Consider the following 20,565-nt stretch of genomic DNA (forward strand, 5'->3'; position numbering starts at 1 on the left):
GTCCTTAACTATATATAAGCAGAGAATAAAATAAAATCTTTGATACTGAATAATAGTGGATTTATCCAAATCTTTCAAGTATTATTGAAAATATAATAGGTGACAAACGGGAAGAGGCTGGAAATACTTAAAACTAATAAATTTGTTTCATTGAACGTAAAATATGGGAGTTGGGTAATATCCAAATTATTTAGATGTGTTGAAAAATGAAAAACTCATTAATTCTTGCTAAAATTCTAGCTAATTTTTTATTAGAGTTTGATAAGAAAAACTCATCTTTGTGAAGATATGAGAGAAGGAAGCCACGTTCCTAGTCCTATACTTAACAGATAATTATCAAACTCTTTTGTTATATCTGTTTTAATATATTGTTATTTACTTAGATAATGATGATCATGCTTAAAGTCACGTATATATATTTTTTCTTTTTAGAAAACTCAATTCCAGAATCTGACCACTTGAACCGAATTTACTGTACCAATACCATATATTTTATATTAAAAATGAGCAAATAATATACAAATTATATATAACCCAACTAAACCAAAAAAACATATACCAGACGTTAATAAATTTACAAAATATTATACATATATATATAGATTTCAACTAGTAATTGAGTAAATAAGATAATATATATTAAGATAAATTTATAGAAAAATATGTTGCAAAAAGGTTATAAATTGTTGTAAATACAGTAACAAATATGTCACATATTTTGTCACATATTTTGTCACATATTTTTACTAAATTTTTCTTGCAAAATAACCACAACCCATAACCGTTGAATATTTCTTGCAAAATTTGCAAGACATTTTTGTATGTCGTAATAATGTTGTTATTTTGTAACAAAAAAATGCAACGGACAATTTTGTCACTATTTTGCAACAATTTTGTAATAAAATTGTTACGTGTATTCATCATTGCAAAAATGTAGCAAAAAATGTTACAAAATCTTAATGAATATGATCATTGCAAAAATATCGTGGCAATAGCAGTATTTTCTTGTAGTGACAAAGCAACACAATAAAAAAAATCGAGATCATAGAGATTTATAATAATGTCAGGAAGTTACAATTATAGTAATTTCCGAGAGTGGATGTACAAGAGGATCGATGAGGTGACGGGAAATTTTACAGAAGAGTTCAGAGCCGGGATGGAACAGTTCATGCAATTTGCAAATAGCCAGTCTTTTGCACAAGAAAACGGGGGTAAGTTTTTTTGCCCTCGTAGTAGGTGCAAAAACGGGAAGCGTTTTCTAGGGACTAGAATTTGGAATCATCTTTTTAGTTATGGGTTTATGCCAGATTATTATGTTTGGTATAAGCATGGCGAAGAAATTAATATGGATATAGGAACGAGTACTGTTGATCCGACATTTATTAGTGGGAGTGAGGAAGTGGGTAATGTAGTAGAAGATAGATATGTGGATTTGGTGAATGATGCATTTCCTTCTAATGTGGGTTATGATAATAACTATCAATGGGATAGGGGTTATCAGAGTGTAGAAGAACCAGTACTTAACCATTCAAAAAAATTCTATGACTTGTTAGAAAGTGCAAATAATCCAATATATGATGGTTGTCGTGAAGGTCAGTCACAATTATCTTTAGCTGCTAGAGTTATGCAAAATAAGGCAGATTATAATATGAGTGAAAAGTTAGTGGATTCAGTATGTGAAATGTTGAGTGATTATTTACCAGAGGGAAACCAGGCTACGGGGTCTCATTACGAGACAGAGAAATTAATGCGCAATTTAGGACTCCCATATCATACAATTGATGTTTGTATAAACAATTGTATGTTATTCTGGAAAGATGCCAAAAAGGAAGAAAAATGTTTGTTTTGTGATGCACCAAGATGGAAGCCTAAGAATGACCGACGCAGAACCAAAGTACCATGTAGTCGTATGTGGTACTTACCTATTGGTGATAGACTGAAGAGAATGTATCAGAGTCATAAGACTGCAGCAGCAATGCGATGGCATGCCGAGCTTCAAGCAAAGGTGGGAGAAATGAGTCATCCGTCTGATGCAGCGGAGTGGAAGTATTTTCAAGAACAAAATCCTCAATTTGCTGAAGAACCACGTAACGTGTATTTGGGATTGTGTACTGATGGGTTCAATCCATTTGGGATGTCTCGTCACCATTCATTATGGCCAGTGATATTGACGCCATATAATCTACCCCCTGATATGTGCATGGATGCTGAGTACTTGTTTCTTACAATTCTGAATTCTGGTCCAAACCATCCGCGAGCTAGTCTTGATGTCTTTCTCCAACCTCTTATTGATGAGTTAAAAGAGTTGTGGTCTACCGGAGTCGATGCATATGATGTGTTCTTGGGCCAAAATTTCAACCTAAAAGACTGCAGCAGCAATGCGATGGCATGCCGAGCTTCAAGCAAAGGTGGGAGAAATGATTCATCCGTCTGATGCAGCGGAGTGGAAGTGTTTTCAAGAACAAAATCCTCAATTTGCTGAAGAACCACGTAACGTGTATTTGGGATTGTGTACTGATGGGTTCAATCCATTTGGGATGTCTCGTCACCATTCATTATGGCCAGTGATATTGACGCCATATAATCTACCCCCTGATATGTGCATGGATGCTGAGTACTTGTTTCTTACAATTCTGAATTCTGGTCCAAACCATCCGCGAGCTAGTCTTGATGTCTTTCTCCAACCTCTTATTGATGAGTTAAAAGAGTTGTGGTCTACCGGAGTCGATGCATATGATGTGTTCTTGGGCCAAAATTTCAACCTAAAAGACTGCAGCAGCAATGCGATGGCATGCCGAGCTTCAAGCAAAGGTGGGAGAAATGAGTCATCCGTCTGATGCAGCGGAGTGGAAGTGTTTTCAAGAACAAAATCCTCAATTTGCTGAAGAACCACGTAACGTGTATTTGGGATTGTGTACTGATGGGTTCAATCCATTTGGGATGTCTCGTCACCATTCATTATGGCCAGTGATATTGACGCCATATAATCTACCCCCTGATATGTGCATGGATGCTGAGTACTTGTTTCTTACAATTCTGAATTCTGGTCCAAACCATCCGCGAGCTAGTCTTGATGTCTTTCTCCAACCTCTTATTGATGAGTTAAAAGAGTTGTGGTCTACCGGAGTCGATGCATATGATGTGTTCTTGGGCCAAAATTTCAACCTAAAAGCAGTGCTGATGTGGACGATAAGCGACTTTCCTGCGTATAGCATGTTATCTGGATGGACAACACATGGTAAATTGTCTTGTCCAGTTTGCATGGATGATATAAAGTCTTTTTATCTACCGAATGGAAGGAAGACATGTTGGTTTGATTGTCATCGGAGATTTCTTCCTCTTGATCATCCTCTGAGGAGGAATAAAAAAGACTTCTTGAAGGGAAAAGATGCTACAAGAGAGTATCCACCAGAGTCCTTGACCGGTGAGCAAGTTTATTCTGAGCGGTTGAATTGTGTAAATCCTCCAAGAACCAAGGACGTCGGTGGAAATGGTCATGAAAGGAAGATGCATAAATATGGAAAGGACCATAACTGGCACAAGGAAATCATTTTATGGTCGCTACCATACTGGAAGGACCTTAATCTCCGAGATAATATTGATGTGATGCATACAGAGAAGAATTTTTTGGACAACATCATGTACACTCTTATGCGTGTGAAAGGTAAATCAAAAGATTCTGTCATGTCAAGGTTGGATATAGCAAAGTTCTGTTCTCGGCCACACTTATATCTTGATAGTAGGGGTAAAGCACATTTTCCGCGCTATACATTGACAGACGACGGCAGAACAAGCTTATTGGAATGTGTGAAATACTCGATAAAATTCTCAGATGGCTATTCAGCAGACTTAGCTAGCTGTGTTGATATGGAAAATGGAAAGTTTTCAGGCATGAAGAGCCATGACTGCCATGTTTTCATGGAGCGGTTACTTCCATTTATCTTTGCAGAACTCCTTGATCGTAATGTCCACCTTGCGTTGTCAGGTATATTAATTAATTATTTAAAGTTCTATATATATATATGAAGTGAGTAATTGTGATGAAGTTAGAATAAATATAATATTGTAGGGGTTAGAGCATTTATCCGGGACTTATGCTCAAGAACTTTGCAAACAAGTCGACTTCAAATTCTAAAACAGAACAGTGTTTTAACCCTCTGCAACTTGGAAAAGATATTTCCACCATCCTTTTTTGATGTGATGGAGCACCTGCCTATACATTTTCCCTACGAAGCTGAATTGGGAGGTCCTGTCCAATATAGGTGGATGTATCCTTTTGAAAGGTTTTTCAAAAAATTGAAAGGAAAAGCAAAGAACAAAAGATATGCGGCTGGATCAATTGTTGAATCATATATCAATGACGAGATTGCTTATTTCTCTGAACACTACTTTGCTGCGAACATACGAACAAAATCAAGGTGAGCAATTAAGAGTAAATATTTTTAATGTGATATTTAATTTAATAGTCATAATAATTACTTTTTAATTATTTGGTCAGATTAACAAGATTTGATGAAGGTGAAGCGTTTGAATATCATGTCCCTGGAGTACCTTCTATATTTACTCAAGTTGGCGTCCAAGTGGAGAAATGAATGAAATATGGCTTTCACGTGATGACTATCATTGCGCACACGCATATGTTTTACGGATTTGTGACTATTTTCAGCCAATTGAGAGGTATATAATTAGTTACATATCACAAATTAGTTACATTTTTAGATATCTTATTCCACTATATTTTCTCATAAACATTGGTGATCTTATCTTTCTATATAGTATGTTCGAGGATTATATTTCGGCAAAATATCCAGGACTTACCGAGAAAGAACTCTCCGCGAAAAGAGCTGACGAATATCATTCTTGGGTTAAAGAATATGTATGTTAAACCACTTTTCGTGATATATATATTGTACTTATTGTTATTATTTAACATAACAAGACAATATATATATGCAGGTTAGTTATTGGAACGCCTCAAATCCATTTCCTACTTGGGTTCAAGAGATTGTGCATAGACCTTTGAACAAGGCTAAAACATGGCCAATGTATTTTACAAGAGGTTATTTGTTTCATACAGAGAACCACGGTGCTGGACGAAAGACATGTAATTATGGGGTCTCTGTTAAAGGTGATAATTATGCGGATGCAACTGACGCTGCAGATTTTTATGAAACAATAACTGATATCATAGAACTTGAGTATGAGGGGATGCTTGGGTTGAAGATCACACTATTTAAGTGCAAGTGGTATGACCCTGTAATTGGTAGAGGCACTCAGAGAAGTAATGTTGGCGTTGTAGACGTTCTTTCAACCAGAAAGTACAATAAAAACGAACCATTTATTCTAGGTATGTATTTAAACGAATAATTATTTATTATCATTATCACATTTATATATAATATGTGTAACTTTTACATGTTGATTGCAAAACAGCATCTCAAGCCTCACAGGTTTGTTATATTCCGTACCCATACGTAAAGAAACCGAAGCATTTATGGCTCAATGTTCTAAAAGTGAATCCGAGGGGAATCATTGATGGAGAACCGAGTCTTTTGCAAACAGAAAATGATGATGCTGTATTGATGACCACAATTGAAGATGTCATAGTAGACAATTTGGAAAGGAGAGAACCAATTAACATTGACTACGATGTTGCAGACGCGGAACCTGAAGATGAATTTATGTGTAATTTATCGTCTTCGGAAGATGATGAAGAAGACGACAAAGAACCCTGAAGTCAATTTTGGTACGCTTTAAGATATATAAAATAAATTATGTATTTTAATAAAATCTAATGGTTTTATTTACTTTTTAATAAACATTTGGAAGACATTGTTAATTTCTTTAAGATTATTGTTTTATACAATCAATATAACATTTTATGTGTTTAAAAAAAAAAAAAAATTATATAACATTGGGGTTACTCAAACCCAGGTCTGATGATTACAATCAGAGTACATTAATCATCTGAACCAATTTCTCTTTTGTGTATATTGACAAAACGTATCGGTTATATTGTGTAACACTCCTCTTACATTTTGGGCAAAAGAAATTTGGGCCAAAATATTTCGATCCGATCCATTAACAAAACACACGATCCATTAAGAAAACAAAACCTAAACCTAAACCTAAACACTCGATCTCTCCTTCTTCCTCACTTCCGCATCTCCTTCGCTTCCATTAACCCTAATCTATTCGATCTCTCCTTCTTCCTCGATCTATACCCTAACCTAAAGCTAAAACACTCGATCTCTCCTTCTTCCTCACTTCCGCATCTCATTCGCTTTCATAACCCTAATCAATTCGATCTCTCCTTCTTCCTCAATCTAAACCCTAACCTAAAGCTAAAACACTCGATCTCTCCTTCTTCCCATTTCCACATCTCCTTCTTCCATTAACCCTAAATCAATCTTCTACACTCTTCTACAATCAATCCTCATCTCACTTCCTCATCTCAATCTCACTTCCTCAGCTCATGTCGAATCCTGCGGAAAAGAAAACAAAAAGGAGAAAGGTTGCACCCAACCTTTCTCAGAGAGTTTCCGCATCTAACCCATCCGCAGTCGTTAATCTCACCAACCCTCAGAGAGCCGTACCATCTAACCCATCCGCAGCCGTTCATCTCACCAACTCTCAGAGAGCCAGACCGTCTAACCCATCTGCAGCCGTTAATCAAACCAACCCGCTACCACCGCAGTACAATTTCACCCCGACTGCTCGAATTCCTCCGCCGTTCACGCCATTGGAGGAAGAACGATTTATACCCCAACAAGTACGACCAACACATTTCCAGAACTTCCCACCGCCATAGACCCTTTTCCAGAGCTCCGGCAATCGAGATCCGTCTGAAGTTCAGAACTATCCACCGGAGGATCATATGCTGTCATCAACGCAACACTCCCATGGAAGTCAACCATCTTCGCAAGGCAACAACTACGAGCCTCAACTCCAGGATGACATGATGCAATCTCTAACCGCCCTCCTCACGATGCCTGGCCGTGAGACGTTTACGACAGTTCTATCTCCTAAACCACTGAAGAACACGACTTGGTATGTTTCGCTTCCTGTTAATTGTGTGGAATTTGATGGTTTGTTTGAAACAAAATTTGTGTTCCACTTGGTATTTGATGGTTTGTGAATTGTGTGGAATATGATGGTTTGATTAAAACACGACTTGTTTGTTTGATTCAGACTTTCTATTTGACTCGTTTAATCAAGACAAACCTCTAGTTCTCATAGTGTAGTTTGTTGGTTTGATGGTTTGATTAAAACACGACTTGTTTGTCCGATACTAAATATGTTTTGGTATGTTTTGCTTTCTAATATGACAATTAGCATTCGATTATCTGAGTTAGTTTGTTTGATACTTGGTATGTTTTGCTTTCTAATATGACAAACAATTAGCATTCGATTATATGATTTAGTTAAGAACTTTGATTGTCTAACTGATCAAACTAACTACAATTTGTTTACATGTGTGTGTGGAGGTTTGATCGGGACAAAAAAGGCAAACTTGTTCATAAGATTACCAAGATTTTTACAAACAAATTCGATGGTCCATATTATACTTGGTCTTGTGTGCCTCCCGATAGAAAAGAGAGATACTTCATGGAGTTTGCGGTAAGAATAGTACAATGTAACATGTTTTATACTTTTGTTTATTGCTTGTTTTCACTGACGTAAGTCCTTCTCTCTTTGTTACGTAGGAAACTCACACCTGGGATCCACTGATAACAGGGACCGTTCAAGAACATTTCAACACCATTTGTAACTGCCGTATGAAGGGCATGGTTAGTGATGCAAGGACGGCTCGAATAAAACCTTCATAGATTGAAGGTGACCTCTGGAAAGTGATGGTTGCTAATTGGGATACTGAAGAACAACAGCAAAGGAGTTCCACCTATTTCAAGTGTCGTATGTCTGACCGTAATGGTCTCGGTCCTCACATCCACTTATCAGGCCCTAAGTCATATAGGGCAATCCAAGATGATCTGGTACTAAATCAATTCTATTTTGTTAGTTTCATTTATCAACATTTCTATTTTATCTAGTACTAACAATTCTTTAATTCTAACATTGCAGGAAGAGGAGTTGGGAAGAGAGGTCAGTATGGGTGAAGTTTTTTTCAAAACACATACAAAGCCGGATGGTTCTTATGTTGATGGCAAGGCAGAGAAAATCCATCAAGCTTATCAGCAGAAGTTGCAAGAGAAGATGGCTGAGCTCGAGGCAGATTCAACTCTTTCAGATGGTACTTCACACCGTCGGGAGCTCACCACCGATGAATGTACTGCCATCTTTCTTGAGGTAAAGTAGCATTTCTACTCGATCATGCATTTGTTTTGCTCTTTACCTCTTTACTTACTGTTTTTCTTTTTCTAAAAATAGTGCACTGAGAGGGATTCACGTGGAACTCCTTATGGTGTTGGAAACCTCAAAGATACTCTTGGCAAGGGCAAGGGCAATCAACCATCAAAAACGAAAGCCTTTCTCACACTGCAAGAGCAACTGAAGGAAGCCCAACGCCAGATTGAAGTTCAGGCTGAATTCCAGGCGACTCTCACCGCTGAAGCTGCTGCTCGAGAAAAAAGGACTGCTCTCCTTGTGGCTGAGCAAAAGCAAGAGTGGACGATGATGGCAAAGTTTATGCGCCACACTAATCCAGCCTACATGGAGTTTATAGCCTCTCAATCAGCTGAGGAGGACAATCTTCCATCATCAACTCCATGACTGCTCTCCTTGCATTTTTTTTCTCAACTCATGAACTAAGTTCTTGTATTCAGTTTGTATGTGTTATAAACTTTTCATTTTTTTGATCTCTATTTTGAACTTGTGTATGTTTGTATGGTTTGATCTCTATTTTGAACTTGTGTATGTTAAGGTTTTAATACAATTATGATTATGTTTTTGGAAGGTGTATTCATTAGATTTTTCATTTACTAATTCAGTATTAAAATCAGGATTAAAATCAGGATTACAAAACAATAAAAACCAGTAAATTTATTATTTTCTAAAACAAAGTAGTCGCTATATAGTCGTCATTTAGTCTGCAAATTGTCGTTAAATAGAGGGTAAATAGTCACAAAATAAAACGACTAATTTCAGACTAAAGTATTGCAAGTTTTATTCATTGAAATACGTCGTAACTTTGTCGCAGATTAGTTGCTAAATTTAGCGACTAATAAATGACTAATGCTAATATAATCGTTAAACTGTCGGCAAATTGTCGCAATATTTAGTTACTATGTTACGACAACGCAACGACAAATTAACGACAACGCTATATCGTCGTTAAATAGTCGTTATTTAGCGACTATTTAACGACTATACGAATTAGTGACAAATTTTTACCTACAATAGTAATTAGTCGCTAAATGGTCGTATATGTTCATTTAATGACTATTTAGCGACTATAAACACAGTTGCCGTTGGCCTGTTTTCTTGTAGTGTAATCTAGGTGATCAATCTAGCTTAAGCATTAAGAACAACAATAGATGAAGAAAAAAATAGATCAACCCCCAAATCTAACAACCTATGTTTAGAGAATCATAAACCCCTTTTGAAACCCGAAGCCCAATAGCAAAACTACTCAGACATAGAAGTAAAAGAACAGTAAATCAAGGATGAAGAAAACATAATTGAATTGCAAAATAAAGAAAATAGGGTTTAGAAAATCTTCTCCAAAGTGTCAATAAGGATTAGAGATCTTCTCCCCCCGCTCTCAATACAAAATAGTCTCAGAAAATAAAGCTTATGTCTCTGGAGGCTGAGCCTCTAACTTAAATATCAAAATAAAACCCTAAAAGTCGGTTTAAAACAAAAAAAAAAAAGGAAAAGTTGCTTCGGGTACGAGACTGGTCGATCCCGAATGAGGATCAGTCGATCCTGGATGCTTTTTCTGTATTTGCTCCATCTGCTTGCTAGTCCGATCAATATTCACCAAATTGGCTCGAGATGCTTGTTTTCATCCCCAAAACACTCAGTTTCCTTTCAAGGTAGTCTAGAACCTGTACAGACTCACAAAAGACTAAAAAGACTCTAAAAGCAAACTTTGACTCAATAAAAGACTCAAAACAAACCTTTAATATATGGTTAAAACCTATAAAATACAGACACATCAGTAATATAAAATAAAAGAGGTTTTCAGGTGGTTTTTGCGTTTAGAGAAAGTTGAAAAACATTTATATAGAAGATGTGAATTGTTGTAACCACCATGAACCTGGATCTGTTAGTGGGAGTGAAATTAGAAATGATTTTCAGTTGTGTTTGTCAGTTGTGCTTCTCGTGAAACAGAGCAGAGGAAGAGGAAAAGGTGAACGATACAAAAAAAGTAGACAAACGTGTTTTAAAGCTTCGGTTAGGGTTATTCAAAGTATGTTTGATGGGTTTCTTTGTGTGGGCTTCATATATCTTTTATTTTAGCCAAAATTCCAATATGCCGAAAACCATTGTAAGTTTTCTTTTTGTACATATACAGAATTAATTATCCCACTATCGTTCGAGTTTTTCTGAATAGAAAGTTGGTTTTTTAATAAAATATATTTAAAAATATATGATGTGGCATAATATTACTGGACAAGTGATTTGTGCTTTATAGGATAAATGATTTACCAAAAAAATTTGAACTTTTCTTGTTGTCAAAAAAATAAGTGAAACATTTTTTAGCTGACATAAAAACATGAACTATTATTTTTTTCCAATTTTTTATCATCTTCGTTACGACCGTCAACGGTGTTGTGACTGGGTTACTATATTTGGAAAAAAATTCCAAAAAAATCTATTATATTATTGAATTTTCCCACAAAAATACATGATTATTTTTTCGTTGCCAGAAAACTAGACAGATCAAATAACAGTGAAATCAAATCCTCGTACATAGAAGCCTTGTTTAAAAATTCAGAAATTAACGAGAATTAACTGTGACAAGTATTAAATTTATTATTATATTAATAATAAAAGAAAATAAATGTTACTATTACATATATGTATAGTTATATCCATATTAATAGAAAATATCAAATAAAATAGAAAATATAATACAGTTTTCAAAATAGTTATTGAAACAATCCGATCCATTTTTTATATAATATATAATTAAGCATCCTATACTACTTAAATAAACCAACAACATCAACATCACTAATCACCCATAATACCAATAACAATCACAGCGGAATAATAAAATCATACTAATCTCAAATATATATCATCAATACAATATCATTTCTAACAATTTTATCCAACAACCTAGCATGTTTCTATACCAGGTTCCAACAACATATAAACATAACCACAAGACAATAACTGAGACCTTAAATAATTCTCCTCCTCCTCGCCATGATTTCAGTCACATATAAGCACACCACAAACAACAATTGAGATGCGTGAGTATTATCACAAATACTCAGTAAGGTGATCCTTCCATCTACTAGGCTATACACAAGCAAAAAGACAAACACAAACAATACACAAAACAAGCAAATCAGACAATTCTGAATACATCCGTGACTCTGCGACCTTGCGTTGACATACGCACAACTTGCATCGATCGACGCACTCCTTGCGTCGATCGATGCAACCTCCAAATCTCTAGCTGTGTCGACCGATGCACTCTTTGCATTGACCGATGCAATGTCCATCGTCTCCATCAAATCTCTAACTGTTTGATAAACGTATAGTAATTGTTTGAAATCCAACAAAAAAATAAACGTATTGTAATTGTTTGATACGTCTTACAATTCTAGGTTCTAAAAGTTCTCCCTACTTCAAAATTATGTTTTATTTACACATAGTATATAAGAAAATATCTCTGATAACATTTCTTGTTTCTCAAGTATTTTTTCGGTGAAACAAACCTAAAAATTAGACGGAAAGAATTAAGTACTCATCGAACCGATTATACTGATTCGATTCAACTATTTTGTAGAGAACAAAAACCTAAAAGGAGAATGTCACAAAAATCGAAACGGATAAATATTATAGGAATCAGTTGATGGTCAATAATTAAGATATGAAATAAGAAAACAACTATTTAAGTTTTAATCAAGCTTCGAGTTTGTTTGCATGAGTATTAAGGTTTCGATTCAAATATTTTATATTCACTTTGAGGAGAACGAAAAATCTAAACGAAGAATGTGACTTTTATTTATAATATATGAGAAGTACACAATAATATATCAAAGGAAACAGTTTTGATGGCTAATAAATAGGAGATATATGACGAAAACAACTATATATATATAAGTTCTTATTTATAAGCATGTTGTTCAGTCCATTTTCGGGCTGTCTGATCAAATTTGAATCTATCATTCTTAAACTGCTTCCCAATCTCAGGTACAAGAGGATCATCTGGGTTTGGGGCCGCCAATAGTGAAGTTATGGATAGGAGCACCTGTTGTATATATATTAACAAAATTAATACTTAATGATGAAAGACAATGAAACATAATGAGAAAGCACAAAGTGAACAATATAAAAACAAAATATTTGAGTAGAGTTTTTGAACCTTTTCAACGGTGAGAGAAGGAGTCCACTTGTCTTTAAGAATGTCAAGACAAATCGATCCATTGGAATTGATATTTGGATGGTAAATCCGTGTTTCGAAAGTAAACTATATAAGAAAGAAAAAACGTAAAACATATTTACTTTTGTAGTTAAAAAACGAAAGTTAATCTCTATCAAAATACAATATTTTTATAAATATATAACCTACCTTGGGTGGTTTAAAAGGATAGTCATTAGGAAACTCAATGCGGATCTGAAAGATGCCACCAACATAGGGAGTACCTTCGGGTCCGTAAATCGTTGTCTTCCATTTGAATACATTTGTTTCTTCTGTACCTTTTGTTTCTTTTGTACCTTTTGTTTCTTCTAAACCTATATTGATACATATCACCAACAAACAATATTATTATAGTTGACACCTAGAAAAATTCTAATAGTTTACGTATAAGTGTGATTGTGATTACAAACATGTTATTTACATTAAGAAATGTGAATACAATTTATTTATATAATGTAAAGAGAGAAAACAAAAACTACTAACCAATACTGTACAAAGAGTCTTTGGATTTCATGGCCTTGAGTTCCATCAGAATTCGCTGTGTTGCTCTAGCCTTCACCGACATTTTTTACAATTACTCACCAAACTATTTATATATATACCTTTGCATAAAATGAAATAAGTTGTCAGTATGATGGTGTTATAAACTGTGAAGACTGTGAAGTAGAAATTATTAAAATAGATAAAAATGAATCGCTTACTAGGAAGATGTTAGTATGAATTGTGTTGTAATGGTATCGGGCTATATATATTGTTACAAAAAATTGACATAATCAATGTCTACATAATTATATAGTCACTAATAATTATATAATATCTTTTTATAGTATCTCTGCTTTTATGTATTGTCTACATGCATGATAAAAACAAATCTTGCCTATATAAACAGAATTTATAACCATTGATGGTATATGATTAATTGCTTTGATTATTATTTAGGAATTTAAATCAATCTATGTATTAGTTCAAATAATAAAAGCCAGCGTGCAAAATTTATCAGATTTCATTAGCAAACTGGCTAACAAAAAAAAATACTTTATTTAAAAAAGGGGGAAATTCCTCAAAAATACACAAATTACTAGATAATAACCCGCGCTGGTAGCGCGGAATTTTTTTTTTATTTTGTTATTTGTTAATATTATGTTTATGTTGTATCATTCATTTACATGTTATATAATATAGTACTATATAGTGAATTTTGATTCATATTAAACTACTAATAGGTAGCCTGGAAACTACTACCGATACCGTATTAGACCCGTTTTTCGGTTTGTATCCGTCCCGAAAAAGGTATCCGCAGCTTTAGGGTCGAGTGAAGGGTATAATAATTATATTATCCATGAATAATGATCGAGTATCGGATATTAATTTAATTTTTGATCTTCCCGTTACCCGTATCATTACCCGTTTTATTACCCTACTCATAAATACACGTTAATATTTTGTAGAATAATGTTACCAGCATGAGGAAATATTTATGTAAATTTGGATTTGTTTGTTACAAAATAATAGTAGAAAATTTATTAATCCTATACATTTTATAAAATCATATATTTAATTTACTTAAAGTCATACTCTGATTTCGACCCTTAGTTGGTACTACTATTTTGGTTTGGTGCAATATCAAATTCATTAATTATATATTCGGTAAAGCCAAAAAAATCTAACAAAACATGTATTGACCCGTGATTTGGTATTATAAATTGATGTGATCATGTTTAGAGATCTTAATATACCAAATTTACAAATTGAAGTTACTGGTATAACATGTTGTATATTAATTTTATAGGTGAAAATTACAATTAGGTTATGTATATTATCAATATTATACACTTAGTATTATTTATATAGTGAATATTGTGTATAAACAATTAAGTTTTAGCCAATTAAATAGTTTGTTATTATTTCCAAAGATTTATGAAACAATAAATTGAGTTTTATTATTTTGTAAACAAATCTAAAATTTTCTTTTGTTAGTTATTAGAATAATTAAAATATAATAGCATTTTCGTAATATATCACATCCGAACTGGTTAAATTTTTAACAACATAGCTTAAATAAGTATATAGATATATTTTAAAAATATAAAAAATGTTGTATCCTAATTTTAATATATATATATATATTATTATTAAATGATGGGGGAAAAGCAAAAATGCCCCTTTTTTCTTTCCACTTTTTAAAAATGCCCTTGGGAAGGGTCCATTTTTAAGGGTACCCCTTTTTTTGGTGAAAAAGACTTTTTTACCCTTAATGAAGGAAACCTAATTTTCTCTCCACTTCGCCGTGCTTCTCTCCTTCCTCAACCGACGATCTTCTCTCCTTTGTTCATCGGCGATTCTTCGCGGCGATTCTCGATCCTTCTTCGCGGCGATTCTGCGCTTTTGTCTCTCGTACACGTAATTCCCGACATTGATTCTGGTTCTATCGCAGGCAGGTTCATTCTTTCTTTGTTTCTTTCTGGGTTTATCAATTTGGACTATCGCTTTTTTAAATTTAGGGCTTTTAGATTTTTTTGATATCAATTTGGAATATGTAAACTCTTTTAAATTTGGATTTATGTTCTTTTAAAACAGTTTTTAATAGCCCCTTCAGTTTCTTTGATATCGATCCAGATTCAGATCTGATGCATTCCAGATCGATAATTGTGTTTGATATGGATTTGAAATTAGTAAAGACTTGTAAATTTGGATTTTTGTTATCTCTTAGATTTTAGAAAGTCCCTGTTAAACTATTTGATATCAATTTTTAGATCGGCCGTAGTTGAATTATGTTGATAAAGTGTGTTGATAAGATGACTTCAGATCGATAACATGTGATGTTGATTTTTAAAAACCCTTTTAAAACTCTTGTTAATCCGTTGAAAAGTCTAATTAAGTGTGTTTCTTTAACAGATGGCATCAAGTGATTTTGAACCCCTTGCACTACCAGAACCAACATATGGTATGGGTTTAGAACCAATTTTTGGAGCAAACATATGTCAACATTTGGACTTAAGCCTAGTTGCCAAAGTTAAACATGCATTAGGAAAAGCATCTTTCACGAAACTTCAATCTTCCTTCCTTGGGCACATCATCGAACTTTCGGCCAGAGACATCAGATTTTCTGGGAAAATATTCCACTACTTGATGCTGAGAAGGCCGAAGACAAGAGGGAGAAACTTATGGTTTACAGTGGACATGCAACCTCTTCGGTTCTCCTTGAGAGAGTTCTTCCTTACAACAGGTAATTATAAAGTGTTTGCAATGGTTTTAAAACCCTTTTAAAAACCCTTTTAAAACCCTTTTAAAACCTTTTAAAACCCCTTTAAACTTTAAAATTGTTAAAAGCCCGTTAAAACCCTTTTAAAACTCTTTTAAAACTCTTTTAAACTCTTTTAAAACACTTTTAAAACTCTATTGTAAAAGGGTTCTTCCCGTTTTAAAAGTTTTAAAAGTTTTAAAATCTTTTTAAAACCTTTTAAACTATTGTAAAAGGGTTTTAAAAGGATTTTAAAACCTTTTTAAAACCTTTTAAAACTATTGTAAAAGGGGTTTTCCCGTTTTAGAGTTTTTATAACCCTTTTAAAACTCTTTTAAAAGGGATTTAAAAGGGTTTTAGAAACAGTTTATATTAGGCAAGTTTGAACAAACTAACATCATTGTTTTATTAAACATAGGGATTCAATGCGAACCTATTCATAGAGAACCAAGCAAAGATCCAATTAGTGAACCATATTCTTGGGCGGTGAGAGGAGATTACACTTTAACTCAACTTCAATATCGACTATTTAATGAACCGGAAGAGGGTGAAGAACCTTTGGATGACAAGGAAAAGGAATGCCTCGCTGCAGTGGTATTAACAGAAGGTATTTTGATGACACCATATTCATTAGAGAAGATACCTCTGTCTAGGCTTAAGCATGCATCGGATTTCGAGATTTATACAGCCCAACCATGGGGCAAGGAAGCGTATAACATTCTCGCCACATGCATTCAGAAATTCGATAAAGATTCTTGGTCAAAAGGTCAGTATAGTGTCAAGGGATTTTCCATGGCATTATATATATGGTCCTTGAGTGCTGTTCCAATTTTTGGTGATACATTTGCGAGAAGATGTAATTTTTCCAGAACATTTTATCCACTGATTCTCAACTGGCAATCAAGTCGATATACAAAGTTTGATGATATTGTTGAAGCTATTAAGAAAGCAACTTGTGTAAGTTTTGAATTCTATTAAAAGTGTAGTTTTGATTATTCATTGGTTATCTATATTGGATGAGTTTTGTTTTGATGGATTTTGATTATTTTTGTAGGTTGAAGTCAAAACAATAATTGGAGATCCACAAGAATATAAGCATTTGGTTGATAAAGATGACAATGATTTTGAAGAAGTTATTGGCTTGGTTATGAAAGGCTATAGGTTGAAGAAAGAAGAATGGTCTTCAAGATTAGTTGATATTTACTATGCTTTGGGAGAGTTGGGTGACAAAATGGGGGAAAAATTGCCAGTCTTTGGTAAACAAGAGAAAATGGAGAAAAATTTGTCAGATTCAGAAAAACTTGACATAATCCTCTTTATGTTAGATGACTTCAACAAAAGACTAGAAGCCATTGAAGAAGCTGTCAAAACCACATCAGGGGAAGATAAGGATAAAGGAGTAAGATTACAAGATCGCACCTTTTCGCATATATTGGACACTAAACTCTTTAAACTGAGGTTCTTTTTTTTTTCTTTTCCCTTTGCAGTCTCACGAAGATGAAGATGGACAGAATAGAAATGAAGAGGTTATAAATGAAGAGGTCAGTATCTATTTTAAAAGTTTTTCTGTTTAAAAAGTGTTTTTAACGGATTTACAGCATAACACTGATTAAAGGGCAACCATAGTGACTTAAACCTTTTAAAACCCTTTTGAAACAGAATGTAAAACCTTAAAAATGATGTTGTTATATGTTCTTTTGTTTTGTGGCAGGCTGGCAAACAAAATGTTGATGGAGATATTGCTAGAGAAGATTTCGTAGAAAGCCAGTCTGCAGATTCTGTCCGTCCGTCAAACACACAAGATGGGAGCTACGCTGCAGATGATGAAAACACTCAAAAAACTGGTGGTGATGATGGTAATTACTTTGAAAAAACACCAAAGGTACATATATCTAGTATTTTTATAAGTTCTCAAATATCCTTTTAAAAGCCTGTTGTAAACCACAATTGTTATCATCTTTGAAGGATAAATCTCCTTCTCCACGCCCTTCTACACCAAAATTTGATCTTCTTTCTGAAGAAGATGAGGTTAGTGAAAAAGATAAAAGCATGGATAAAGAGAAGGGAGCAAGCAGTAAGAAGAGAGTTTTGAGAGAGAGAAAACAGGTAAATCATCTAAAATCGTTGGAGGGTTTTGCTTGGTGTTTGATTACGAAGCAGTGAAGGAGACTGAAGATGGTGAAATCAGAAGAAATTTAGGGTTTTTGCAGTGAGAGAGAAGAGAGAGAGAGATGAAGAAGAGTAAGAGGAAGGGGAAGGGGAAGAGAGAGAGAGTGTGGCGACTTGCTTTTTACAAGAGTTTATATATATGGTTTTAAATCGTTGTAGGGTTTTACAAGAGTATATATGGTTTTCAACATGTTTTAAAAGGTTTTAGAAGTTGTTTTAAAAGGTTTTACAAGTTGTTTTAAAGATATATATATATGGTTTTTAATCGGTGTAGGGTTTTACAAGAGTATATATGGTTTTTAACATGTTTTAAAAGATTTTACAAGTTGTTTGTAAATGATTTTAAAACAGTACGACTTGCTATTTTAAAAGGCATTACAAGTTGTTTATAATGATTTAAAACTGTAAAATCTGAAAAAAAATTCTGAGAAAATGGAGTTTACAACACCACAGACTGAAAATATTTTATTAAAAAGAACAAATTCAAGTTGAATTAAAGAGAGAGAGAGAGTTAGATAGCTGCAACACAACTAGATTTGTTGTGTCCACACTGACCGCACCTACTGCATTTGTATTGTTTTGAATTTGTCTTAGCCTTTCCATACTCCCATGAACTAGCTATTCTCTTTTTCTTTCGCCTGCCACTAGGTATACGAGTACAAGGTGGCCGAATAGAAGTACTAACACTCTCTGGAATCTCCCAATACTCCATAACACCTACTGGGTGAATGCTCTCTGAATATGCTAAACGCCATCTGTAAAATAAAAAAGAGGAAGATAAGACTAATATAACTTTGATAAACCTTTGAAAAACCTTGTAAAACCTTGTAAAACCTTTTTTAAACTGTTTATAAACCTTTTAAATAACTTGTAAAACCTTTAAAAATCTTTTAAAACATTGTAAAAACCTGTCGGATCCGTTACTTTAGCAACCTTTTAAAGACCTTATTAAAAAAGAGAGTTATAACCTTTCAGTGGAATGATAATCATCAACAAACATGTTTTCATTGAGATTGACATGTTTGGCAACAGCAATTCCATGTGCACAAGGGAATTTGTCAATATCAAACATACAGCATGTGCATTTCCTTGTGTCCAAATTCACCATATATGTCTTTAAAGTTGCTTTAACCTCGAAGATATTTTCATTTACTTGACTAACTTCAAGCCAGCGGGTAGTATTATTATAAGATTCATTCATCTTATTCCCAACTTTTGTAGTAACAGCATATGGATGTCGACAGCTCTCCTCACGTCGTTCATTAAACCACCTAGTCAAAATAGACCTGATTGTATCAAACAGGCAGACAATTGGATACTCACGAGTCTCTTTTAACCTGGAGTTAATGGACTCGGCACAATTAGATGTCATAATGTTGTACCGGTTTGAAGGAGAATATGCATGTGACCATTTCCTAATATCAGCTTGCCAAAGATATTCTCCAAGATCCGGATCACCATTGGAAATATGAGTGAACAAATAATCAAAATCATACTGAGTGTAAGCTCTTGAAGCATCATTAACAACTGGAAGAAGAGAAGCCGAAGCTCTAAATCGTGTTTCCAGGTTCTTTTGCAAGTGGAAAGTGCAGATCCCGTGATGAGCATGTACATAATTTACTGATAGCGCAGTTGCAATTGAAGAAGCCCGATCAGACACAAAAACTAGATCCTCTTCATCAGGAATAATAGTCTTCAAACACCGCAAAAACCAATCCCATGATGCATCATTCTCAGAATCAACAACAGCAAAAGCAATAGGATACAACTGAAAATTACCATCCTGAGCTGATGCAGCAAGCAAAGTCCCTTTATATTTTGATTTCAAATGGGCGCCATCAATAGAAATAACTTTTCTCATCAACTTAAAACCTCTAATTGATGCACCAAAAGCCAGAAAACCATATCTAAACTTATTATCAGAATCAGCTTTGATGTAAGTGATAGTACCTGGATTCTTCTTTTCTATCATGTGAAACCAACTCGGTAAAACCTCATAACTATCAGCAGGTATACCCCTAGCAAGTTCTGATGCATGTTCTTGAGCTCTCCATGCTTTTGAGTACGAGACACCAACTCCATGGTCATTCCTAAAAATTTCCATGAGCTGTTTGGGTCTGAGAGGAAGCTTTCCTCCTGCAAAATGGTTACTAACCAAACCAGCCAAAGTCCTTGCAGATGCTTGGCGATGACTAACATTCCTTAAAGCAGAGTCACAACTGTGCTGACTAATATACTTTCGAACAACAAAGCTATCTGATGCTTTAGCCTTAGTTGCACGTAGCCTCCAACTACATTTTTCATCAATACATTTAAGAACATACCTCTTGTTGTCTGACTTAAAAGTATGAAACTCAAAACTATGCTTGACTGCATACATCCGCATCTGACTTCTCATTTCTGTTTTGTCTTTGAATAACTTTCCACAAAACAGTGAATCAACATCGATTAGACCAGTTGAGTGTGAAGAACCAGATGGATACCCAACAGAGGTTGTCATGTTACAAGGAACACCCTCGACATATGGATTTGGTATTGGTTGATCCTGAAAGTACAAATCAATGGTTATTTAAAAGGTTTTACAAGTTATTTA

General features: G+C 34.3%; 1 protein-coding gene and 2 pseudogenes across 1 annotated transcript; 1 reads left to right on the forward strand and 2 right to left on the reverse strand.

The window, feature by feature from the left end:
- The first annotated feature begins 1,060 nt into the window (after positions 1-1,060).
- LOC147924402 (uncharacterized) lies at positions 1,061-5,735 on the forward strand (annotated as a pseudogene).
- A 6,387-nt stretch (positions 5,736-12,122) lies between these two features.
- Positions 12,123-13,280, reverse strand: LOC104759729 (putative ubiquitin-conjugating enzyme E2 31). Its single transcript, XM_087494014.1, has 5 exons — positions 13,264-13,280; positions 13,046-13,164; positions 12,713-12,876; positions 12,506-12,610; positions 12,123-12,391 (listed from the first exon to the last, which is right to left on the reverse strand). Exons 2-5 carry the CDS (start codon positions 13,125-13,127, stop codon positions 12,248-12,250), a joined length of 495 nt encoding a protein of 164 aa, XP_087350140.1. The 5' UTR covers positions 13,128-13,164; positions 13,264-13,280; the 3' UTR covers positions 12,123-12,247.
- A 5,203-nt stretch (positions 13,281-18,483) lies between these two features.
- LOC147924403 (uncharacterized) lies at positions 18,484-20,459 on the reverse strand (annotated as a pseudogene).
- Between the last annotated feature and the right edge of the window lie 106 nt (positions 20,460-20,565).

The sequence above is a fragment of the Camelina sativa genome, chromosome 17, assembly GCF_030686135.1.
Source record: "Camelina sativa cultivar CO46 ecotype springtype chromosome 17, ASM3068613v1".
Lineage (NCBI taxonomy): Eukaryota > Viridiplantae > Streptophyta > Magnoliopsida > Brassicales > Brassicaceae > Camelina > Camelina sativa.